The sequence below is a fragment of the Trematomus bernacchii genome, unplaced genomic scaffold (genome assembly GCF_902827165.1).
Source record: "Trematomus bernacchii unplaced genomic scaffold, fTreBer1.1, whole genome shotgun sequence".
In the NCBI taxonomy this organism is placed as follows: domain Eukaryota; kingdom Metazoa; phylum Chordata; class Actinopteri; order Perciformes; family Nototheniidae; genus Trematomus; species Trematomus bernacchii.
In genome coordinates, this window is record NW_022987429.1 from 252,596 (window position 1) to 254,486 (window position 1,891).

Here is a 1,891-nt window from a genome sequence, read left to right on the forward strand (position 1 = left end):
GAACAAGTCAAATTAACTGAAAAACAAAAGTCAAAAGCACTCATTTCTTTTTGTATAAAGCTGATTCATTTCTTATCTTTAACATACTGTAAAACACCTTTTCAGTATTGGTATATTGAGCAGAATTAAGTTAAACTTATTTTTGATTCGGCCCCCCAACACAGCTCGAGTTTCTGAAGTGGCCCCTTGTAAAAAATAATTGCCCACCCCTGATCTAGAGTGTATGCTGCCTCATATTCCTTCCCTCTGTAGAGAGGACCTCTTTCCTACGCACTTGACTACATCTACCACACGTTCCAACACCTGCCGTTTCTTCTTCACTTGATCTCTGTGGGCCACTACTTGTGATCCATGTAGTAGGCTGGCTATGTCTGATTTGGATGCCCTCAAAAAGTAGGCCTCCGCACACATTCTATGCATGATGGTCCTTTCGTGTTCCTCTACTCTCTGACTGATATGGTTCCAGTCCTGCATGCCACTTACAAAGGGATTGTTTTCAGATGGCTTGGCAAATGCTAAACATACTGCACAATACAATGTGTGGTTCTCTTCACAGTATGTGAGCCATTTTCTATCTGTGCCGTTCATGCGTTTAAACAGTCTTTGTACTGTCAAATATTTTGTTTTGGTCTGAGGGTGATAGGAAAAAAAACTATTGAGACTGTGATTGTCAGAATTTGGGCGTTGAAAATACCTCAGGCTTGAGCTGCCGTGTGAGTGGCTGTCATCCTCAGCCCTTGTTCCATCCTCAACCTAGACAATTATAAATTAATGTTAAAAATAATGTTAATTATTTTTATAATACTATACTACTTGAATTAATACTTAATAAATGTTGACAAGTAATACACTTTTGTTTAATCTATACTTTTTTTAAATATTAGTCTATTACACCTACTCTCAGTTTTATTTATTGAATTGCTTACATGAGCAACACACTAACTGGAAAAACTAGGTTGAATATACTTGTCTTCTCTATAGTACTTACCACCTCTTGCTCTTGCCCTGCACTTGCATGTGCCAGTTGAGCTGGTTCTTCCACCAGCTCAACTCTCTGTCCCTCATGAACGCAGGAGGCTGGCTGTATATATGACATCGCGCCCTCATCATTCTCGTCTTCATCATGCACTTGTTCTAAGCTGCTGGTGATGATAGTGCTTGTAGTTGTAGCACCACTGCTGCCAAAAAGGTCTGTCAATTTGCGACATTTATTAGCATTACCTGCGAGTAACTTCACCTTTTTTTCTCTTGCCTTCTCGGCGCCACCTTTTTCTTTCCTTTTTCTTAGATTTTTATCCATGTTTTGTCATTCTCCCTGTCTGCTGCGGCGTCTGTGTGGCCGGTCTTTTTTCTTCTTCGTGTGTGATTATTTGACAGATAAGAACCACACAACTGCATTAGCGGCCGCTGTCGCCCTCTGTCGGCCGGAAGCGCAACTTAAATGATGAAGTTAAACCAAAAACAATTAAAGGGCCGGCCGGCCGTCAACTGCCCTTGACCACCGGCCGTTCTGTGGTTCTCCAGATTCTACAGATGGCCAGTCCGCCCCTGGTCAGGAGCATCACTTCCTAATGTTTATTGATATATTTAGAGGGAGGGGATGGCAAGGAATGCTTCAAAATTTAGATTAGATTAATTTCTACCATTTTTTTAATTCATGGAGGTTTCAGTAAAGATTTAATAAAGGAAATCTTGCTGTTGGCTACACCAAGTGATACTGATTAATAATCAACATGAAAAACATATTTATTCATATCTACAAAATATATTGAAAATATATTGAAGATATATAGAATAATATATTGTGTTAATATATTACAATATATATATATTGAATAATATATTGTGATAATATATTGTAATATATGGGATAATACATCAGTAATTGCCG

General features: G+C 38.7%; 1 protein-coding gene across 1 annotated transcript; it reads right to left on the reverse strand.

The window, feature by feature from the left end:
• Window positions 1–224: 224 nt before the first annotated feature.
• Window positions 225–1,539, reverse strand: LOC117491309. Its single transcript, XM_034141219.1, has 2 exons — window positions 989–1,539; window positions 225–753 (listed from the first exon to the last, which is right to left on the reverse strand). The coding sequence occupies exons 1-2, from the start codon at window positions 1,298–1,300 to the stop codon at window positions 232–234; spliced, it is 834 nt and encodes a 277-aa protein (XP_033997110.1). The 5' UTR covers window positions 1,301–1,539; the 3' UTR covers window positions 225–231.
• Between the last annotated feature and the right edge of the window lie 352 nt (window positions 1,540–1,891).